Source organism: Littorina saxatilis, unplaced genomic scaffold, assembly GCF_037325665.1.
Source record: "Littorina saxatilis isolate snail1 unplaced genomic scaffold, US_GU_Lsax_2.0 scaffold_315, whole genome shotgun sequence".
Classification (NCBI taxonomy): domain Eukaryota; kingdom Metazoa; phylum Mollusca; class Gastropoda; order Littorinimorpha; family Littorinidae; genus Littorina; species Littorina saxatilis.
In genome coordinates, this window is record NW_027128149.1 from 123,433 (window position 1) to 143,955 (window position 20,523).

At 43.4% G+C, this 20,523-nt stretch overlaps 2 protein-coding genes across 2 annotated transcripts in view; one reads left to right on the forward strand and one right to left on the reverse strand.

Moving 5' to 3' along the window:
• The window catches only part of LOC138956517 (uncharacterized), a 44,672-nt gene extending 25,296 nt beyond the window's left edge, over positions 1-19,376 (reverse strand). The window contains exon 1 of the mRNA XM_070327853.1: positions 18,824-19,376. Coding sequence (XP_070183954.1) covers positions 18,824-19,020 — 197 coding nt within the window. The 5' untranslated portion in view covers positions 19,021-19,376. The remainder of the gene's footprint in view (positions 1-18,823) is intronic.
• Positions 957-3,742, forward strand: LOC138956516 (paraneoplastic antigen Ma3 homolog). Its single transcript, XM_070327852.1, has one exon. The coding sequence runs from the start codon at positions 1,794-1,796 to the stop codon at positions 2,847-2,849; it is 1,056 nt and encodes a 351-aa protein (XP_070183953.1). The 5' UTR covers positions 957-1,793; the 3' UTR covers positions 2,850-3,742.
• Positions 19,377-20,523: the final 1,147 nt, after the last annotated feature.

Sequence of the window (20,523 nt, forward strand, 5' to 3'; positions counted from 1 at the left end):
GAGATCATGCTAGTATGAATGCTTTATTTTAGTAAATAGATTGACTTAAATGAATTGAATGACAGGACTGTTGAATGAAATTGTTTTATTATAACTGTATGCCAGTTTAGTTAGTTCAGTTTGAATGCTTTGGAATTTAGTTGAAAAGAAGGAATGTGAACATAAACTAGTTTGGAGCCAGCTTCTTTATTTTTGAAGGCGTTCATGTTGTTCATAAGTTACTTTCTATTTGAATAATGTGTCTAGGGAAATGTCAGTCTCAATTGCTACTGAAAGAAGGCACATGATGTATTTTTATTATTGGAAACAAAGAGTTGGCTTGTGTAATACCTGAGTTTGATATTTATTTTCATTGTCTACATATATGATGTGCACATAGTAATGATTGATGTAATGCTTGTAGGTTATACCCTGGCCAGACTGAGGAGTGAGTAAACCCTCATAACTACAACTACAGTATTTTTGAGGTATGCGATATTTATTATTGCGGTGTGACATTCTTTATTTAAGAATGGAGTTCATGTTAAATTATTCTCAGCATGTCAGATTCACATGTTGATGTTGTAAATTGGTTGCATTGTATACATATAATATTTACGTGTATGCCGTTTTGTATCGATGTCTCAGTGAAGCAATGTTGCTGAACCAAATGGAATATTTGATGTATATGTCATACTTCATTTACTTGTGAGAGCTGTAATTTGTTTTAATGTTAATGTGAATCAAATGAGGTAAACTATTTAATTATTTATTGATTTACAATCTTAGAACTTTATTGTACTGGAACACCACGTTTACATTATTTTATTTACATGTGTTTCAGGGTTTTTTCATGTGATTCGTTATGCCTTATGGTGAATAAAAAGCGAAGTCGGACTATCATCACACCGCCTTGTCTGCATGAGTGCGAGACGGTTACAAAATGGCGCCCAATAAGGGACTTCGCATCACCAGACTCTGCATCGCACGCCAGTCCTAGGTTGGCCAGGCTACAACGTCAACCAAGCACAAGGCTTCACGTGGCAACACCAGTCACCACGCAACCTTCAGCCTACGTCCCTGGCCAGGGCTGAGGTCAGTCAGCATCAACGCCAGTTGCAGAGGTGGGTGCGTTCCAGCAGCAGCCAGCTGTGATGTTTACCAGTACCATCATACATGTCCAGTCTACATGCTGTATATTCTTCATCCTGTGACGTCTGCAGTGTGTTATGCTAGAAGTGTTCATCTTCAGGTTGTGTTAGCGCTCAGTCTGCGATTTGAGTACTCTGTCTAGACGTGTGTTTCTTAAACAGTGCAAAAGGCCTACGACTTTACCATATTGAGTCTGTGTGGGGTTAATGCACAGTATAAGAGCAAGGGAGACAATCTACCTGAATACTTCTGCCAGAAAGAGAAGATTTGTGTGCAATCACAGTGACATGACTGTTCAAGGGAGACAATTTTGAAACAAACCTCTTTATGCATGCTGTGTGATTATTTGCAGGAAACAACCTTGATCTTACTTTAAGAACATTGAACGGATGGTTGCATGTCAGTGTTAACATAGTTTTTTTTTATGCATCTGACGTTGTTTATTGCCTGATGTTCTGATCTTTGATATTTTCAGGATGTTGTAAACATCGTGGTATATGATACAATTTGTTTCGCAGGGTATTTTTCGTACTTGGTCGGTAGGTTATTGCGACCTTCCAGGCTATTTTTCAGGACTCTGTGACAGTTGGAGTTAGGAATTTGTCCTTTTTTGTGATCGTTGTGGCTATTGTTGTTTGTTGCTTTTAACACATACCACAAGTATGGCAGAGCAAGTCACAGAAGAAGAACTTAGGCTGCTTAAGTCTTTTAGGGAGCTCGGTCTCACTCCAAAAGCAGACACCAAAGAGGACCTAGAGAGATGGATCCATAGCCAAGGCATTAAAGAGGAGGAGGCAGACAGCCGGCCACACAGCAAGGAGGACCTAGACAGATCTAGACCACGGACATTGGCGCTGTCCCGCACACCCCAGATTTCAGTTTTCTCTGGAAATCCTCAAGGCGACAAACAGACTACCTTTGACCTATGGAAGTTTGAGGTGAGATGTCTAATGGAGAACGGTGTTTATGATGAGCCAGTGATCTTGGAGGCAATTCGTCGGTCCTTGAGAGGAGAAGCAGCGAGAATCGCGATGCGGTTGGGCATCTCTGCTACTGTAAAGGAGCTGCTGACCAAACTTGAAAGCGTCTTCGGGAATGTCCAGGCAGGCGAGAGGCTACTAGCGGCCTTCTATGGTGCAAGACAAGAAAGCGCAGAAGATGTGACCCAATGGAGCTGCCGGCTCGAGGACTTGCTAGCTAAAGCACAGGACCTGGGCCGAGTCCGCCCTATGGAGGTGGATGAAATGCTCCGAGTCATGTTCTACACAGGCCTGCGACAGGAACTGAAGGATCGCACAGGCCACAAGTTCGACACCATTAAAAACTTTGATGAGCTGAGAAGCGCCATCAGGCAGATAGAGCAAGACAGTTCCTGCCAAGCCTCAAAGGTCAAGCCAATATCGAAAGCTGCCCAGCAAGCCCCTAATGACGTAGATGAGCTAAGAGCACAGGTGCATCAGCTCGCGACAGAGTTAGAAAGTGTAAAAGAAAGGCAACCTGCAAACTACGGCAACTATCAGAACTCTGCCAACTATCAAAACCAGAGAGGTCGTGGCCGAGGTCGGGGAGCCAACAGCCAACAACATCGTCAGACCAATGACATCATCTGCCATCGCTGCGGGGAAAAGGGACACATCCGCGTCGGGTGCAGAGTGCGGCTAGATCATAGCAAGCAAGTGTTAAACCCGAACGGACCTACAGAGATGGGCTCGATGTAGGTCCACATTGTTTCAGCATGAGTAGCCCAAGCACAGCGCAAGAACCAGAACTTGTGGGATCGAGCAATGAGGTAGCAGTGAATATAAATGGGGTCGAAGCAACAGCGCTACTGGACACCGGTTCAACTGTATCCACTGTAAGCGAGAGTTTTCACCATGAACATTTGCCTACACTACCCATATATCCACTTCAAAATGTACTGAAGATCGAATGCGCCGATGGAGAACTACTTCCATACCTTGGGTACATCATCGCTTCATTAACAGCCCCAGGAACAGGGAGCCATGGCATCGAGGAGCAAGAATGTCTCTTACTCGTCGTCCCAGATAGCCGTTACAATCGTAGCGTACCTCTTTTGATAGGCACAAACATTCTGAGTCACTTCTTGGGTCATACCAGGCAGGAACATGGCTGTAAGTTTCTACAAGTAGCCAACATGCACACGCCGTGGTATCTCAGCTTCAGATGTATGGTTCTAAGGGAAAAGGAACTGAAGAAGAACAGGAACTGCCTTGGACTTGTAAGAAATGCAGACTTGAACGGCACAACGATCAAACCCAACAGTTCTATTGTAGTCACAGGCGTGATAGACAAGCCACTTGACTACGAGCCTACTTGCGCTATTGCTCAGCCAGCACTCAGCGGCGACTTGGCAAGCCTCCTTGACATAACAGCAAGCATAGTCAACTATCAGTCCAAGCACACAGGATTTGTAGATGTCCAGGTGTCAAACGTTACCACACAAACAGTCACCATCCCATCAAGAGCTATACTGTGTGAGCTACAGCCAGTCACTATTGTGGACAGAGAAAGCAAACCTGAGGATAGTCCTGATTCTGATGCTTTCATGGATGATATCAAGATCACATCGCAGGCCCTGAACGAGCATGAGTACGACAAACTAAAGACCAAACTCAGAGAACACATAGAAGCCTTCTCTAGCGGAAAAGATGACGTTGGACTGACATCCCGGGTGAAACATGATATCCGAATGAATGACAACACGCCCTTCAAGGAGCGCCACAGAAGGATTCCACCTGGTATGTACACACAAGTCCGCGAACATTTGCAGCAGATGCTGGATAGCGGGATCATCCGTCGCTCTCGCTCTCCGTGGTCTTCAAACGTGGTCTGGGTAAAGAAGAAGGATGGAACCCTGCGCCAGTGTGTCGACTTTCGACAGTTAAACGCGAGAACGATCAAGGATTCGTATGCTCTTCCAAAGATAGAGGAACTTCTTGATGCCTTGTCAGGATCCAAATACTTCTCCGTTCTAGACCTGAAGAGCGGCTACCATCAGGTTGAGATTGTAGAAGAACACAAAGAGCGAACAGCCTTCACCGTAGCTCCATTAGGGTTCTTCGAATACAACCGAATGGCCATGGGTTTAGCCAACGCGCCTGCGACGTACCAGCGCCTGATGGAGGATTGTCTTGGGGATTTGCACCTAAACATCTGTCTCGTTTTTCTTGACGACATCATCATTTTCTCTGACACATTTGAGGAACACCTCGAGAGAATTGATAGAGTCTTGATCCGCTTACAAGAGTGTGGACTCAAGCTGAATCCTAAGAAGTGTTCATTTTGTCAGGAAAAAGTGAAGTACGTTGGACATGTTGTATCAGCTAGAGGTATTGAAGCCGACCCTGAGAAGTGTGAGAAAGTGAGGAACTGGCCTCAACCAAGGACTCCTGAAGAAGTACGTCAGTTCTTAGGCTTCGCTGGTTACTACAGGCGATTCGTCAAAGGTTTTTCAAAGATCGCTAAGCCACTGACAGAACTTATGCCAACTCCAGTCAAAGGGAAACCGAAGAAGAAGGGGAAGAAGATTGAAAAGACGTCACCTAAACCGTGGACATGGGGACCAGAACAAGACATTGCATTCAACACGCTCAAAGAATGTTTGTCGCAGCCTCCAGTACTAGGTTTTGCTGATTACAGTCAACCATTCGAACTGCATACTGACGCCTCTGGTTCAGGACTTGGCGCAGTACTCTACCAAGAACAAGACGGCCAGAAGAGGGCACTCAGTTATGCTAGCAGAGGACTCAGCAAATCGGAGCGGAACTATCCAGCACATAAACTTGAGTTCCTTGCCCTGAAATGGGCAGTCACGGAAAAGTTTCGAGACTACCTGTATGGACACAAGTTCACCATATACACAGATAACAATCCGCTGACTTACGTTCTGACCACTGCTCGACTTGATGCAACAGGACACCGGTGGTTAGCTGCTCTAGCATCCTTTGACTTTGACATCAAATACCGCACAGGGGCAAGCAACGCAGATGCTGACGCACTTTCCAGACTTCCAGGGATACAGGATTTTGCTACGTCTGACAGTGATCAACACATCCCAGCCGAGTCGATCCGAGCTATATGCAACTCACAGCAGTCAGAGATGTACATTGAGTGTCTTTCATTCTCGACAACTGTGATTGACGCAGCTTTCAGCAGTACAAGTGGCCAGAGCTTGGGGACATTCAGTGACAATGACCTACGTGAAGCTCAGCAAGAAGACTCAGTGCTCAAGGTTTGGATCAAGGCGGTGCAACAACGCCAAAAGCCCTTGAAAGAGAACATGCCAGCAGGAACGTCGCATCAGACCCTCCGCACAAACTTTGACAAGCTAGAGTTGATGCGTGGAGTCTTGTACCGGACCACCTGCATAAGGGAAGAGGACAGAAAGCAACTAGTTTTACCCTCGAGGTACGTTCCCGACGTGTTGAAAAGTTTGCACAATGATGTAGGACATCCAGGAAGGGACAGAACTCTTAGCCTACTGAGAGACAGGTTCTTCTGGCCAGGCATGGCGAATGATGTAGAAAACTGGATCAAGAAATGTCCACGCTGCATTCGCAGAAAAACGCCAGCCAACAGCCGCGCACCTCTCAAAAGCGTTGTCACCACCCAGCCGCTAGAGTTGGTTTGTATGGATTTCCTTACCCTGGAGACATCTAAGGGAGGATTTCAACATGTTTTGGTGATCACGGATCATTTCACACGCTATGCACAAGCCATTCCAACCAGAAACATGAGTGCAAAGACAACCGCTGATGCATTTTTCAACAACTTTGTTGTCCACTATGGAATGCCGCTTCGACTTCATTCAGACCAAGGTGCAAACTTTGAAAGTCGAATCATCAAAGAACTCTGTCAGATCACCGCATGCCAGAAATCCAGAACTACACCCTACCACCCCATGGGTAACGGGATGTGCGAACGGTTCAACCGTACTCTTCTGGACATGCTGGGGACACTTGAACCGCACAGAAAGGCAGACTGGAAGAGCTACATCGCTCCACTGGTTCATGCATACAATTGCACCAGGCATGAATCTACAGGATTCTCACCATTCTCGTTGATGTTCGGTCGAGACCCGCACCTACCAGTTGACATTTCATTCGGTCTCAACAAGAATGATGGAAAGCAGGTGCCACTGACAAAGTACGTCGAAACCTTGAGAACGCGTCTGAAAGAGTCTTTTGACTTGGCGTCAGCAGCAGCGAGCAAAGCCCGTGCTAAGCAGAAACGTTTTTACGATCTCAAGGCCAGAGGAGCAGATGTGGGACTTGGTGACAAAGTACTTGTCAAGATAGTTGCTTTTGACGGCAAGCACAAACTTGCAGACAAGTGGGAAGAAGACATTTACGAAGTCATCCAACAACCAAACAGTGATATTCCTGTATTTGTGGTCCAAAAAGAGAATGGAACAGGAAGAAAAAGAACTCTGCATAGAAACCTACTCCTACCACTTGGAACAAGGTTAGATCAGCCAGAACTACCAAGGGAAGAGGTTCCACCTCAACAAGCAAGGCAGCGCCAGTCAAGAAGATTGCGCCGGAAGGGAGTAGCTGTGTCAGAAAGTTCACAAGACACCGAAGACACACCAGGAGAAGACAATGACACCAGTGACTCCAGTGATTTCAATGAAGTATTAGAACGAGTAATCCCAAAGATGACTCGAGTGAGTGACACTGAAGACTCTGATCACAGTGGGGACGCCCACAGTTCAATTTCCGGCGACGACACTGAGATCGATCGGGAGGAGAATGTATCTGATCAGGAGGGTACCCAAGAGGAACAGGATCCACAGGAACCTTTGGATTCAGCGGAAGAATTGGAAACTCACGCACAGGAGAGTGAAGAGGAGGAGGAGCCCAGGGTGCCTCCAAACCCAGCCCCGAGAAGATCTCTCAGGGAGAAACAGGCTCCGGCATGGCACAACTCTGGAAATTACGTCATGAATATGAGTCAACAAGAGCAACCAGAGTGGCTGCAGAAAGCCGAATATTTGAAATCGCTTGGAGATACACCTGAATGGATTGTGAAAGCAATCATCAATGTTGTGGTGTCAGGATAAACTGTACAAAATATACAAGAATTTAATTTGTTTTAGACAATGCGGTGTAAATGTTGTGTAAAATGACGAGGACGCCATTTTTTATCGGGGGGGTGTATGTGGCAGGCAGTATATTTTGACTTATAACTTCATTTGTTTGTGTCCTTTAAAAGAATAATCTTTTCATGTGCCTGTGCAGGAATCAGTTGCCTGCTTATTATTATTATTTGTTAAAATATGCTTCATTGAAGTGCCTATTGTTTGTATGGCAAGTTTTCATTGGCTTATGCTGCAAACTGTACTCTCATTGGCAGTTTAGTTGCCAATGTTGGCTTGGAAGACTACTTTTTTTGAGTGAACTAAGCTCACTGAATTTTTTGGTATGCTGACACCTGTCAGTGTCATTGCATTGTTAACCACCTGAACCTGTCTGTACAAGACTTCTTTTGCTGTTTTGGTAAGTGAGATCATGCTAGTATGAATGCTTTATTTTAGTAAATAGATTGACTTAAATGAATTGAATGACAGGACTGTTGAATGAAATTGTTTTATTATAACTGTATGCCAGTTTAGTTAGTTCAGTTTGAATGCTTTGGAATTTAGTTGAAAAGAAGGAATGTGAACATAAACTAGTTTGGAGCCAGCTTCTTTATTTTTGAAGGCGTTCATGTTGTTCATAAGTTACTTTCTATTTGAATAATGTGTCTAGGGAAATGTCAGTCTCAATTGCTACTGAAAGAAGGCACATGATGTATTTTTATTATTGGAAACAAAGAGTTGGCTTGTGTAATACCTGAGTTTGATATTTATTTTCATTGTCTACATATATGATGTGCACATAGTAATGATTGATGTAATGCTTGTAGGTTATACCCTGGCCAGACTGAGGAGTGAGTAAACCCTCATAACTACAACTACAGTATTTTTGAGGTATGCGATATTTATTATTGCGGTGTGACATTCTTTATTTAAGAATGGAGTTCATGTTAAATTATTCTCAGCATGTCAGATTCACATGTTGATGTTGTAAATTGGTTGCATTGTATACATATAATATTTACGTGTATGCCGTTTTGTATCGATGTCTCAGTGAAGCAATGTTGCTGAACCAAATGGAATATTTGATGTATATGTCATACTTCATTTACTTGTGAGAGCTGTAATTTGTTTTAATGTTAATGTGAATCAAATGAGGTAAACTATTTAATTATTTATTGATTTACAATCTTAGAACTTTATTGTACTGGAACACCACGTTTACATTATTTTATTTACATGTGTTTCAGGGTTTTTTCATGTGATTCGTTATGCCTTATGGTGAATAAAAAGCGAAGTCGGACTATCATCACACCGCCTTGTCTGCATGAGTGCGAGACGGTTACAAAAGCAGCCCGAATTTCCATGAGGGTAACCTCACTGGACTGTAAATCTTATCCAATCCAATCCAATCCAGACATTAACACACTCCATAACCATTCTGCACACAGAACACATCAGACATTAACACACGCTCCATAATCATTCTGCACACAGAACACGTCAGACATTAACACACGCTCCATAACCATTCTGCACACAGAACACGTCAGACATTAACACACGCTCCATAACCATTCTACACACAGAACACGTCAGACATTAACACACGCTCCATAACCATTCTACACACAGAACACGTCAGACATTAACACACGCTCCATAACCATTCTACACACAGAACACATCAGACATTAACACACGCTCCATAACCATTCTGCACACAGAACACGTCAGACATTAACACACGCTCCATAACCATTCTGCACACAGAACACGTCAGACATTAACACACGCTCCATAACCATTCTACACACAGAACACATCAGACATTAACACACGCTCCATAACCATTCTGCACACAGAACACGTCAGACATTAACACACGCTCCATAACCATTCTACACACAGAACACGTCAGACATTAACACACGCTCCATAACCATTCTACACACAGAACACGTCAGACATTAACACACTCCATAACCATTCTGCACACAGAACACATCAGACATTAACACACGCTCCATAACCATTCTGCACACAGAAAACGCAGACCTGTTTACCCTAAACCCGAGGCAAGAGTACTTTCCAAAAAAGTTGAGTGTATTTTTCAAAAAGTTGGTGTACTTTGCAAGCAAAGCCATATATGGGCTAGGGAAAATGTACGCGTGACGTGGGTGCAAACGTGTTTGTGTAAGAATTGCATGTCTTGTGAACACCTTCAGAATTTAACTCCTTCCAATACAACAGGGATAAAACAATTGTATTTACCTGCCAGTTTGTAGCATTATAACCAGTGTCTTCCAAACAGATTGATAATGAAAAGATGAACTTGCCACTGACAGCTGCATCTGTTCAGTCTTCTCCCCTTTGGCTTTGCTCAAAAGTTAATCTTGTTGTCTTCATACTATTAGTGTTACTCTCACAAAAGTGATACACACAAAATCAACAAAGGGAAACCGATAAAGATCTGCTGGTGGTTAAAATCCATTACAAGCTGATTTTTTCCACTGCGCCCCTTAGTCTAGTCAGGGTTCTTCAAGTTGTAGTATGCAGCGGTACTGAGTCTAGTCTAGTCAGGTTTCTTCGACAGCAAGTTGTAGTATGATGATTTCAGCTTGGTCAGCTGCACTGAGCTGTAGTTCCGCTCATGAGGTTCACCAGGCCTGCTCTTTACCACCAATAGGCTGTCAACAGTTTCAGCTGATAAGGAGGCCCTCTGGTTTGTTTTCTTCTTTGTGACACACGAGAAGATTCTCTCTGCAGTGTCGTTCGATGTCATATTTCCCGGCATGGGCAACGGAGAAATCCGATTTACAGTACTTGCAGTGTGCATGACTTTTTCCCAAAGAAGACTCTACAATTCCTGGCTCTTTCTTGTATTTCTCCAAGAAAATCTGCCGTTTCTGCTGTTTAGACTTGGTACAGTCATCCGAAACTGGCACATTTTTCCGCATGTGCCAACAACTGAACGAGGTTTCTACAGCTGAAGATTCGCTGTCATGGTTATCTCCCTTAGACCGTAACCGGTATCAGTTGTACCATCCCGTAATCAGCACTGGCCCACGATTGTCCAGACGTGCCAACAACTGAACGAGGTTTCCACAGCTGAAGATTCGCTGTCATGGTTATCTCCCTTAGACCGAAACCGGTATCAGTTGTACCATCCCGTAATCAGCACACCAACACCGGAAAACGTATTCTAGACTTTTTCTTATGCGTATTCTGTGCGTGTGTCGCGTATTATGCGTACTGATACAAATTTGGCGTACAAAATACGCCCAAATCGTACCGGTAAACAGGTCTGAAAACGTCAGACATTAACACACGCTCCATAACCATTCCACACACAGAACACGTCAGACATTAACACACACTCCATAACCATTCTGCACACAGAACACGTCAGACATTAACACACGCTCCATCATTCTGCACACAGAACACGTCAGACATTAACACACGCTCCATAACCATTCTACACACAGAACACGTCAGACATTAACACACGCTCCATAACCATTCTACACACAGAACACGTCAGACATTAACACACTCCATAACCATTCTGCACACAGAACACGTCAGACATTAACACACTCCATGACCATTCTGCACACAGAACACGTCAGACATTAACACACGCTCCATAACCATTCTACACACAGAACACGTCAGACATTAACACACGCTCCATAACCATTCTACACACAGAACACATCAGACATTAACACACGCTCCATAACCATTCTGCACACAGAACACGTCAGACATTAACACACGCTCCATAACCATTCTACACACAGAACACGTCAGACTGGGTGGCCGAGTGGTAACGCACTTGCGCTCGGAAGCGAGAGGTTGCGTGTTCAGGCCTGGGTCAGGCCGCAATTTTCTCCCCCCTTTCCTAACCTAGGTGGTGGGTTCAAGTGCTAGTCTTTCGGATGAGACGAAAAACCGAGGTCCCTTCGTGTACACTACATTGGGGTGTGCACGTTAAAGATCCCACGATTGACAAAAGGGTCTTTCCTGGCAAAATTGTATAGGCATAGATAAAAATGTCCATCAAATACCCGTGGGACTTGGAATAAAGTAAAAAAAAAAATCCATCTCACACGGCATTAAGTCTCAGGAAACATGAATACACGCATGCAGGAAAAAGAAAAAAAATGGGTAGCGCCGTATGTATGGCAGCTCGCTTTCCCCGGGGAGAAAGCAGCCCGAATTTCCATGAGGGTAACCTCACTGGACTGTAAATCTTATCCAATCCAATCCAATCCAGACATTAACACACTCCATAACCATTCTGCACACAGAACACATCAGACATTAACACACGCTCCATAATCATTCTGCACACAGAACACGTCAGACATTAACACACGCTCCATAACCATTCTGCACACAGAACACGTCAGACATTAACACACGCTCCATAACCATTCTACACACAGAACACGTCAGACATTAACACACGCTCCATAACCATTCTACACACAGAACACGTCAGACATTAACACACGCTCCATAACCATTCTACACACAGAACACATCAGACATTAACACACGCTCCATAACCATTCTGCACACAGAACACGTCAGACATTAACACACGCTCCATAACCATTCTGCACACAGAACACGTCAGACATTAACACACGCTCCATAACCATTCTACACACAGAACACATCAGACATTAACACACGCTCCATAACCATTCTGCACACAGAACACGTCAGACATTAACACACGCTCCATAACCATTCTACACACAGAACACGTCAGACATTAACACACGCTCCATAACCATTCTACACACAGAACACGTCAGACATTAACACACTCCATAACCATTCTGCACACAGAACACATCAGACATTAACACACGCTCCATAACCATTCTGCACACAGAAAACGCAGACCTGTTTACCCTAAACCCGAGGCAAGAGTACTTTCCAAAAAAGTTGAGTGTATTTTTCAAAAAGTTGGTGTACTTTGCAAGCAAAGCCATATATGGGCTAGGGAAAATGTACGCGTGACGTGGGTGCAAACGTGTTTGTGTAAGAATTGCATGTCTTGTGAACACCTTCAGAATTTAACTCCTTCCAATACAACAGGGATAAAACAATTGTATTTACCTGCCAGTTTGTAGCATTATAACCAGTGTCTTCCAAACAGATTGATAATGAAAAGATGAACTTGCCACTGACAGCTGCATCTGTTCAGTCTTCTCCCCTTTGGCTTTGCTCAAAAGTTAATCTTGTTGTCTTCATACTATTAGTGTTACTCTCACAAAAGTGACACACACAAAATCAACAAAGGGAAACCGATAAAGATCTGCTGGTGGTTAAAATCCATTACAAGCTGATTTTTTCCACTGCGCCCCTTAGTCTAGTCAGGGTTCTTCAAGTTGTAGTATGCAGCGGTACTGAGTCTAGTCTAGTCAGGTTTCTTCGACAGCAAGTTGTAGTATGATGATTTCAGCTTGGTCAGCTGCACTGAGCTGTAGTTCCGCTCATGAGGTTCACCAGGCCTGCTCTTTACCACCAATAGGCTGTCAACAGTTTCAGCTGATAAGGAGGCCCTCTGGTTTGTTTTCTTCTTTGTGACACACGAGAAGATTCTCTCTGCAGTGTCGTTCGATGTCATATTTCCCGGCATGGGCAACGGAGAAATCCGATTTACAGTACTTGCAGTGTGCATGACTTTTTCCCAAAGAAGACTCTACAATTCCTGGCTCTTTCTTGTATTTCTCCAAGAAAATCTGCCGTTTCTGCTGTTTAGACTTGGTACAGTCATCCGAAACTGGCACATTTTTCCGCATGTGCCAACAACTGAACGAGGTTTCTACAGCTGAAGATTCGCTGTCATGGTTATCTCCCTTAGACCGTAACCGGTATCAGTTGTACCATCCCGTAATCAGCACTGGCCCACGATTGTCCAGACGTGCCAACAACTGAACGAGGTTTCCACAGCTGAAGATTCGCTGTCATGGTTATCTCCCTTAGACCGAAACCGGTATCAGTTGTACCATCCCGTAATCAGCACACCAACACCGGAAAACGTATTCTAGACTTTTTCTTATGCGTATTCTGTGCGTGTGTCGCGTATTATGCGTACTGATACAAATTTGGCGTACAAAATACGCCCAAATCGTACCGGTAAACAGGTCTGAAAACGTCAGACATTAACACACGCTCCATAACCATTCCACACACAGAACACGTCAGACATTAACACACACTCCATAACCATTCTGCACACAGAACACGTCAGACATTAACACACGCTCCATCATTCTGCACACAGAACACGTCAGACATTAACACACGCTCCATAACCATTCTACACACAGAACACGTCAGACATTAACACACGCTCCATAACCATTCTACACACAGAACACGTCAGACATTAACACACTCCATAACCATTCTGCACACAGAACACGTCAGACATTAACACACTCCATGACCATTCTGCACACAGAACACGTCAGACATTAACACACGCTCCATAACCATTCTGCACACAGAACACGTCAGACATTAACACACGCTCCATAACCATTCTACACACAGAACACATCAGACATTAACACACGCTCCATAACCATTCTGCACACAGAACACGTCAGACATTAACACACGCTCCATAACCATTCTACACACAGAACACGTCAGACTGGGTGGCCGAGTGGTAACGCACTTGCGCTCGGAAGCGAGAGGTTGCGTGTTCAGGCCTGGGTCAGGCCGCAATTTTCTCCCCCCTTTCCTAACCTAGGTGGTGGGTTCAAGTGCTAGTCTTTCGGATGAGACGAAAAACCGAGGTCCCTTCGTGTACACTACATTGGGGTGTGCACGTTAAAGATCCCACGATTGACAAAAGGGTCTTTCCTGGCAAAATTGTATAGGCATAGATAAAAATGTCCATCAAATACCCGTGGGACTTGGAATAAAGTAAAAAAAAAAATCCATCTCACACGGCATTAAGTCTCAGGAAACATGAATACACGCATGCAGGAAAAAAAAAAAATGGGTAGCGCCGTATGTATGGCAGCTCGCTTTCCCCGGGGAGAAAGCAGCCCGAATTTCCATGAGGGTAACCTCACTGGACTGTAAATCTTATCCAATCCAATCCAATCCAGACATTAACACACTCCATAACCATTCTGCACACAGAACACATCAGACATTAACACACGCTCCATAATCATTCTGCACACAGAACACGTCAGACATTAACACACGCTCCATAACCATTCTGCACACAGAACACGTCAGACATTAACACACGCTCCATAACCATTCTACACACAGAACACGTCAGACATTAACACACGCTCCATAACCATTCTACACACAGAACACGTCAGACATTAACACACGCTCCATAACCATTCTACACACAGAACACATCAGACATTAACACACGCTCCATAACCATTCTGCACACAGAACACGTCAGACATTAACACACGCTCCATAACCATTCTGCACACAGAACACGTCAGACATTAACACACGCTCCATAACCATTCTACACACAGAACACATCAGACATTAACACACGCTCCATAACCATTCTGCACACAGAACACGTCAGACATTAACACACGCTCCATAACCATTCTACACACAGAACACGTCAGACATTAACACACGCTCCATAACCATTCTACACACAGAACACGTCAGACATTAACACACTCCATAACCATTCTGCACACAGAACACATCAGACATTAACACACGCTCCATAACCATTCTGCACACAGAAAACGCAGACCTGTTTACCCTAAACCCGAGGCAAGAGTACTTTCCAAAAAAGTTGAGTGTATTTTTCAAAAAGTTGGTGTACTTTGCAAGCAAAGCCATATATGGGCTAGGGAAAATGTACGCGTGACGTGGGTGCAAACGTGTTTGTGTAAGAATTGCATGTCTTGTGAACACCTTCAGAATTTAACTCCTTCCAATACAACAGGGATAAAACAATTGTATTTACCTGCCAGTTTGTAGCATTATAACCAGTGTCTTCCAAACAGATTGATAATGAAAAGATGAACTTGCCACTGACAGCTGCATCTGTTCAGTCTTCTCCCCTTTGGCTTTGCTCAAAAGTTAATCTTGTTGTCTTCATACTATTAGTGTTACTCTCACAAAAGTGACACACACAAAATCAACAAAGGGAAACCGATAAAGATCTGCTGGTGGTTAAAATCCATTACAAGCTGATTTTTTCCACTGCGCCCCTTAGTCTAGTCAGGGTTCTTCAAGTTGTAGTATGCAGCGGTACTGAGTCTAGTCTAGTCAGGTTTCTTCGACAGCAAGTTGTAGTATGATGATTTCAGCTTGGTCAGCTGCACTGAGCTGTAGTTCCGCTCATGAGGTTCACCAGGCCTGCTCTTTACCACCAATAGGCTGTCAACAGTTTCAGCTGATAAGGAGGCCCTCTGGTTTGTTTTCTTCTTTGTGACACACGAGAAGATTCTCTCTGCAGTGTCGTTCGATGTCATATTTCCCGGCATGGGCAACGGAGAAATCCGATTTACAGTACTTGCAGTGTGCATGACTTTTTCCCAAAGAAGACTCTACAATTCCTGGCTCTTTCTTGTATTTCTCCAAGAAAATCTGCCGTTTCTGCTGTTTAGACTTGGTACAGTCATCCGAAACTGGCACATTTTTCCGCATGTGCCAACAACTGAACGAGGTTTCTACAGCTGAAGATTCGCTGTCATGGTTATCTCCCTTAGACCGTAACCGGTATCAGTTGTACCATCCCGTAATCAGCACTGGCCCACGATTGTCCAGACGTGCCAACAACTGAACGAGGTTTCCACAGCTGAAGATTCGCTGTCATGGTTATCTCCCTTAGACCGAAACCGGTATCAGTTGTACCATCCCGTAATCAGCACACCAACACCGGAAAACGTATTCTAGACTTTTTCTTATGCGTATTCTGTGCGTGTGTCGCGTATTATGCGTACTGATACAAATTTGGCGTACAAAATACGCCCAAATCGTACTGGTAAACAGGTCTGAAAACGTCAGACATTAACACACGCTCCATAACCATTCTACACACAGAACACGTCAGACATTAACACACACTCCATAACCATTCTGCACACAGAACACGTCAGACATTAACACACGCTCCATAACCATTCTGTTAGCAGAACACGTCAGACATTAACACACGCTCCATAACCATTCTACACACAGAACACGTCAGAAATTAACACACGCTCCATAACCATTCTACACACAGAACACGTCAGACATCAACACACGCTCCATAACCATTCTACACACAGAACACGTCAGACATTAACACACTCTCCATAACCATTCTGCACACAGAACACGTCAGACATTAACACACGCTCCATAACCATTCTACACACAGAACACGTCAGACATTAACACACGCTCCATAACCATTCTACACACAGAACACGTCAGACATTAACACACGCTCCATAACCATTCTGCACACAGAACACGTCAGACATTAACACACGCTCCATAACCATTCTGCACACAGAACACGTCAGACATTAACACACGCTCCATAACCATTCTACACACAGAACACGTCAGACATTAACACACGCTCCATAACCATTCTACACACAGAACACGTCAGACATTAACACACGCTCCATCATTCTGCACACAGAACACATCACACATTAACACACTCCATAACCATTCTACACACAGAACACGTCAGACATTAACACACGCTCCATAACCATTCTACACACAGAACACGTCAGACATTAACACACTCCATAACCATTATGCACACAGAACACGTCAGACATTAACACACTCCATGACCATTCTGCACACAGAACACGTCAGACATTAACACACGCTCCATAACCATTCTACACACAGAACACATCAGACATTAACACATGCTCCATAACCATTCTGCACACAGAACACGTCAGACATTAACACACGCTCCATAACCATTCTACACACAGAACACGTCAGACATTAACACACGCTCCATAACCATTCTACACACAGAACACGTCAGACATTAACACATGCTCCATAACCATTCTACACACAGAACACGTCAGACATTAACACACGCTCCATAACCATTCTGCACACAGAACACGTCAGACATTAACACACGCTCCATAACCATTCTTCACACAGAACACGTCAGACATTAACACACTCTCCATAACCATTCTACACACAGAACACGTCAGACATTAACACACGCTCCATAATCATTCTGCACATAGAACACGTCAGACATTAACACACGCTCCATAACCATTCTACACACAGAACACGTCAGACATTAACACACGCTCCATAACCATTCTACACACAGAACACGTCAGACATTAACAGTCACGCTCCATAACCATTCTACACACAGAACATGTCAGACATTAACACACGCTCCATCATTCTGCACACAGAACACGTCAGACATTAACACACGCTCCATAACCATTCTACACACAGAACACGTCAGACATTAACACACGCTCCATAACCATTCTACACACAGAACACGTCAGACATTAACACACTCCATAACCATTCTGCACACAGAACACGTCAGACATTAACACACTCCATGACCATTCTGCACACAGAACACGTCAGACATTAACACACTCCATGACCATTCTGCACACAGAACACGTCAGACATTAACACGCTCCATAACCATTCTACACAAAAAACACATCAGACATTAACACACGCTCCATAACCATTCTGCACACAGAACACGTCAGACATTAACACACGCTCCATAACCATTCTACACACAGAACACGTCAGACATTAACACACGCTCCATAACCATTCTGCACACAGAACACGTCAGACATCAACACACGCTCCATAACCATTCTACACACAGAACACGTCAGACATTAACACACGCTCCATAACCATTCTACACACAGAACACGTCAGACATTAACACACGCTCCATAACCATTCTACACACAGAACACATCAGACATTAACACACGCTCCATAACCATTCTACACACAGAACACGTCAGACATTAACACACGCTCCATAACCATTATACACACAGAACACGTCAGACATTAACACACTCCATAACCATTCTGCACACAGAACACGTCAGACATTAACACACGCTCCATAACCATTATACACACAGAACACATCAGACATTAACACACGCTCCATAACCATTCTGCACACAGAACACGTCAGACATTAACACACGCTCCATAACCATTCTGCACACAGAACATGTCAGACATTAACACTCGCTCCATCATTCTGCACACAGAACACCTCAGTCATTAAGACACTTTTCATAATCGCGTGCGTGTTCTGCCTGTGCTGGGTAATTACAAACCTTGCCACTCATTGGTAAAAAGGTCAAAGTCGTTATTGACCCTATGTTGGTAGGGCGGTTATCTGAAAAAGTAGGGCGTCATTCTTGGGAGGTTAAGGCATCCGTGCCGAGAAATGTAATCGGATAAGGAGGGGGTAGTTCTTGGGAGAGGTCGTTAAGGGAGGTTCCACTGTAATGGCTAATTAACACTCTGATAGTAACTTACGGCATCCTCCACAGCTCCCACATTGTGACCACTTGACTCGAAGTTGAACCGTCTGCCTCTGTACATATAAAACATACACTTGACTCGAAGTTGAACCGTTTGTCTCTGTACACATAAAACATAACATCACAATAAAACAGCAAACTTACTTTCTTTCTTTCTTTCTTTATTTGGTGTTTAACGTCGTTTTCAACCATTCAAGGTTATATCGCGATGGGGAAAGGGGGGAGATGGGATAGGGGAAAGGGGGGAGATGGGATAGAGCCACTTGTTAACTGTTTCTTGTTCACAAAAGCACTAATCAAAAAATTGCTCCAGGGGCTTGCAACGTAGTACAATATATGACCTTACTGGGAGAATGCAAGTTTCCAGTACAAAGGACTTAACATTTCTTACATACTGCTTGACTAAAATCTTTACAAACATTGACTATATTCTATACAAGAAACACTTAACAAGGGTAAAAGGAGAAACAGAACCGTTAGTCGCCTCTTACGACATGCTGGGGAGCATCGGGTAAATTCTTTCTCGTCCCAACCAATATTGGACTCCCCCTGGGGGGCAAACAGCAAACTGACTATCTGCACTCTGTACACATAAAACATAACATCATAATAACACCTAACTGACTATCTGTTTCTGTACACATAAAACATAACATCATAATAACACCAAACTGACTATCTGTCTCTGTACACATAAAACATAACATCACAATAACACCTAACTGACTATCTGTTTCTGTACACATAAAACATAACCTCATAATAACACCTAACTGACTATCTGCACTCTGTACACATAAAACATAACATCATAATAAAAAACGCTGGCGCTGGACCCAAGTACTCTTCAGACTGGCTCGCTCCCCCAGTATGAAAGTTTTTGTCTTGTGCACGTGGATTTAAAAAAAATAAAATAAAAATATATTATTTATTTATTTTACACAATTAAAAAAAACTATTAGAGTAAAATTAAACATTAAAACGTTCATAATAAACAATAGTAAACAAGAATTAAAAAAAAAAAAAAAAAAAAAAAAAAATAGACCGCCCATGCCGGGAATCGAACCCGGGTCACTTGGATTTAAAAAAAAAAAAAAAAAAAAAAATTATTCATTTATTTTACACAATTAAAAACAAGAAGGGCAAAGCCCATACGACTCACATGCTTTACACATTTTTCCTACCAAAATACATGTGACTTTGACCCAAAGTCAAGGTCATCCAAGGTCATGCAACACAAAGCTGTTAATTCAAGACATAGGAAGTACAATGGTGCTTATTGGCTCTTTCTACCATGAGATATGGTCACTTTTAGTGGTTCACTACCTTATTTTGGTCACATTTTATAAGGGTCAAAGTGACCTTGACCTTGATCATATGTGACCAAATGTGTCTCATGATGAAAGCATAACATGTGCCCCACATAATTTTTAAGTTTGAAACAGTTATCTTCCATAGTTCAGGGTCAAGGTCACTTCAAAATATGTATACAATCCAACTTTGAAGAGCTCCTGTGACCTTGACCTTGAAGCAAGGTAAACCAAACTGGTATCAAAAGATGGGGCTTACTTTGCCCTATATATCATATATAGGTGAGGTATTCAATCTCAAAAACTTCAGAGAAAATGGGAAAAATGGGAAAAATAGCTGTTTTTTAGGCAACATTTATGGCCCCTGCGACCTTGACCTTGAAGC